The sequence below is a fragment of the Macadamia integrifolia genome, chromosome 12 (assembly GCF_013358625.1).
Source record: "Macadamia integrifolia cultivar HAES 741 chromosome 12, SCU_Mint_v3, whole genome shotgun sequence".
NCBI lineage: Eukaryota > Viridiplantae > Streptophyta > Magnoliopsida > Proteales > Proteaceae > Macadamia > Macadamia integrifolia.
The window spans coordinates 28968016-28970382 of record NC_056568.1 but is presented as its reverse complement, the minus strand read 5'-3'; the positions used below and the strand labels follow the sequence as shown (position 1 = coordinate 28970382).

General features: G+C 34.8%; 1 protein-coding gene across 2 annotated transcripts in view; it reads left to right on the top strand.

Annotated features, from left to right (window-relative positions):
* Nucleotides 1–2367, top strand: part of LOC122057869 (lipoamide acyltransferase component of branched-chain alpha-keto acid dehydrogenase complex, mitochondrial-like) — a 13908-nt gene that overhangs the window by 3464 nt on the left and 8077 nt on the right. For both annotated transcript variants that reach the window (XM_042620210.1, XM_042620209.1), the window contains exon 4: nt 744–869. In XM_042620210.1, coding sequence (XP_042476144.1) covers nt 744–869 — 126 coding nt within the window. The remainder of the gene's footprint in view (nt 1–743; nt 870–2367) is intronic.

Here is a 2367-nt window from a genome sequence, read left to right as displayed (position 1 = left end):
AAAAAAAAAAAAAATCCATTCAATTATCAGAATCACAACCTCAAACACCAATCAATGCATTCTTCAAGTCCACATAAATATCAAATATGTCCTGACTTGCTGTTTGACACTTTCATGAAAACAATAGCATCATCTGTGTGTTGTAAATGGGAGTTTCTGGTGTACCTTTCATGATTCTTACCTGTGCAAGCAGGCCCATGTGCTCTCCAAGATGTCTAAGTTTGGTTAAATTTTTCTGGTGGTGGGGTATTGTAATGCATAAAATTCGATGTGTTTTACCAGGTTTAAAATTGGTATTTACTGTAGGTACGTCATTGTTCCCTCATTTTGTGGACTTAATATTTACGTGATCTTCACCATTTTTATTAATGATTCTACTCCTTTGTAGGGCCTTAAAGTTCTTTTAATGTTTGGTAGCATAAACAAAATATTCAGCTCAATGAGTGAATACTTCCTAACCTCAATAAGCCAGGTGGTAACTACTGAGCTTCCATGGCAAGGCATTCCCTGGATAAATGATTTCTTTGATATCATAATTCCAATCACAAAAGGAGTTAGAATAGGAAACTCTAAAATGGTAGCATTATAGATCCTAATAGATAGGATACACTTCAGCTCTGTTATTGATGTTATCTTATTCAACTAAGGGTCTGTTTCACTCTCACTATTTGTTTGCTGGTATGTTCTATAACCTATTCTTTATTTGCAGCAAATTGAATACATTGTTAATTTTGTTATGGCAGGGAGACCATGTTGAAGAATTTCAGCCCCTATGTGAAGTTCAGAGCGATAAAGCAACTATTGAAATAACAAGTCGTTACAAGGGAAAAGTTTCACAGATTCTTTACAGTCCTGGTGACATAGTGAAGGTAAAATGATAGCAACATCTGCCTTCGAGGTGGAAATGTAGTTTCTATCTAGAATCCGATTCTTTCCATCCCCCATTGTGTGGGGGGCATTGGACTATTCTTTCTTTTATGGTTTTGGTGATAATGTGAAATCTTCTTCTATTAATATTTGGAGATGACAGGGTGTGGAACCCAACTTATTGAATGACATTTGAAGCAACGGTTAAGAATTATATATTCCACCTAACTTTGGAAGGACCCCATCCACGTATCTTAGGTTTCTTTCAATATTTTTATGTTTGCAGACCAACAAAAATTACCTAAAAACAAAATTTTGGATGATATTTGTTTATCTATTCATTTGTGTTTTATTTACCTTTGATAAGATAACCTATATGTAATCAAAGGATGCAAGAAATAACTGATGCATTTGCTGCCAGCTGATTAGAGAAGAATGTACCATTGTCAAAGATCTTACAGTGCTCTCAAATCCTCAATCTGATCATCTAAATACTAGCATATCCTTTACTATTCTCCATCCTTATCCACATATCCTTTACTATTTTACACCCATATCCACGCAGAGAACATGCTTACTCTTTTTTTAAAGAGTAAGCAAATAGGTTGGTACCATACCCTTTTGTAGGAAGATTTGCCTCACTTCAACATCTCATCTGATACATGAGAAATATTTTATATTATAATGCAGAAAAGAGTTTCTGTACACATGAAGCTGCATAGTTGGGGTATATCGAGCCATCTGGGGACCAGATTTTTCAGAAAACAAAGAAAGCATAGAAAATTAGGTATCTCAAGAAAGAAAGAAATTCAATACTACAATGTGATTTGTAAACTATAGCGATTCAGAAATCAATAAGACCAATGAAAAAACAACTCCTCTTGTTTGCCTAGGCTGTGCCAGTATTGTTACATTTGTCTTCTTGAATTCACCATTCCTTTCCTTTCAAGTGGCAATTGCACCGACAAATAGCAATAGACAGATGCTCGCAGAAAGGAAAGAAAAAAAAGACCACTTTTTTCCAAGTTTCAATCTCCAGCTTCTTTGCAGGCCAATCATCAAACTTGGGGTTACACCTTGGGATTTGGAAAAAGGCAAAATTTCGACCACACGATTTTCACATGAAAGTGAATATGACTTGCTCCTTTATCCTGCTTACAAAAAACTAAAAGTTAGTACTTAATCATCCCCAATTAATTAAGAGATAGCATTCAAGATCCTTTCCATCTGACCACCACAACAAAGCGTACAAGGGTAAAATCCCCAAGAATTTTTTATTTTGTCCACCAAATATTGCGATTTCCAACCTCTAAGTGGATTGATCATGGAAATTATGTTGAATGCTGCACTCTAGAAAGAACAAAACAGTCACTCCACAATTTCTACATGAAATTGAAGAGTGAAGAGGATATAGACCTTTATCCTTCTTACAAGTATACTCACAATAATAATCTTCTTCTTCTTCTTCTTCTTCTTCTTCTCTTTTTTTTTTTTTTTTTT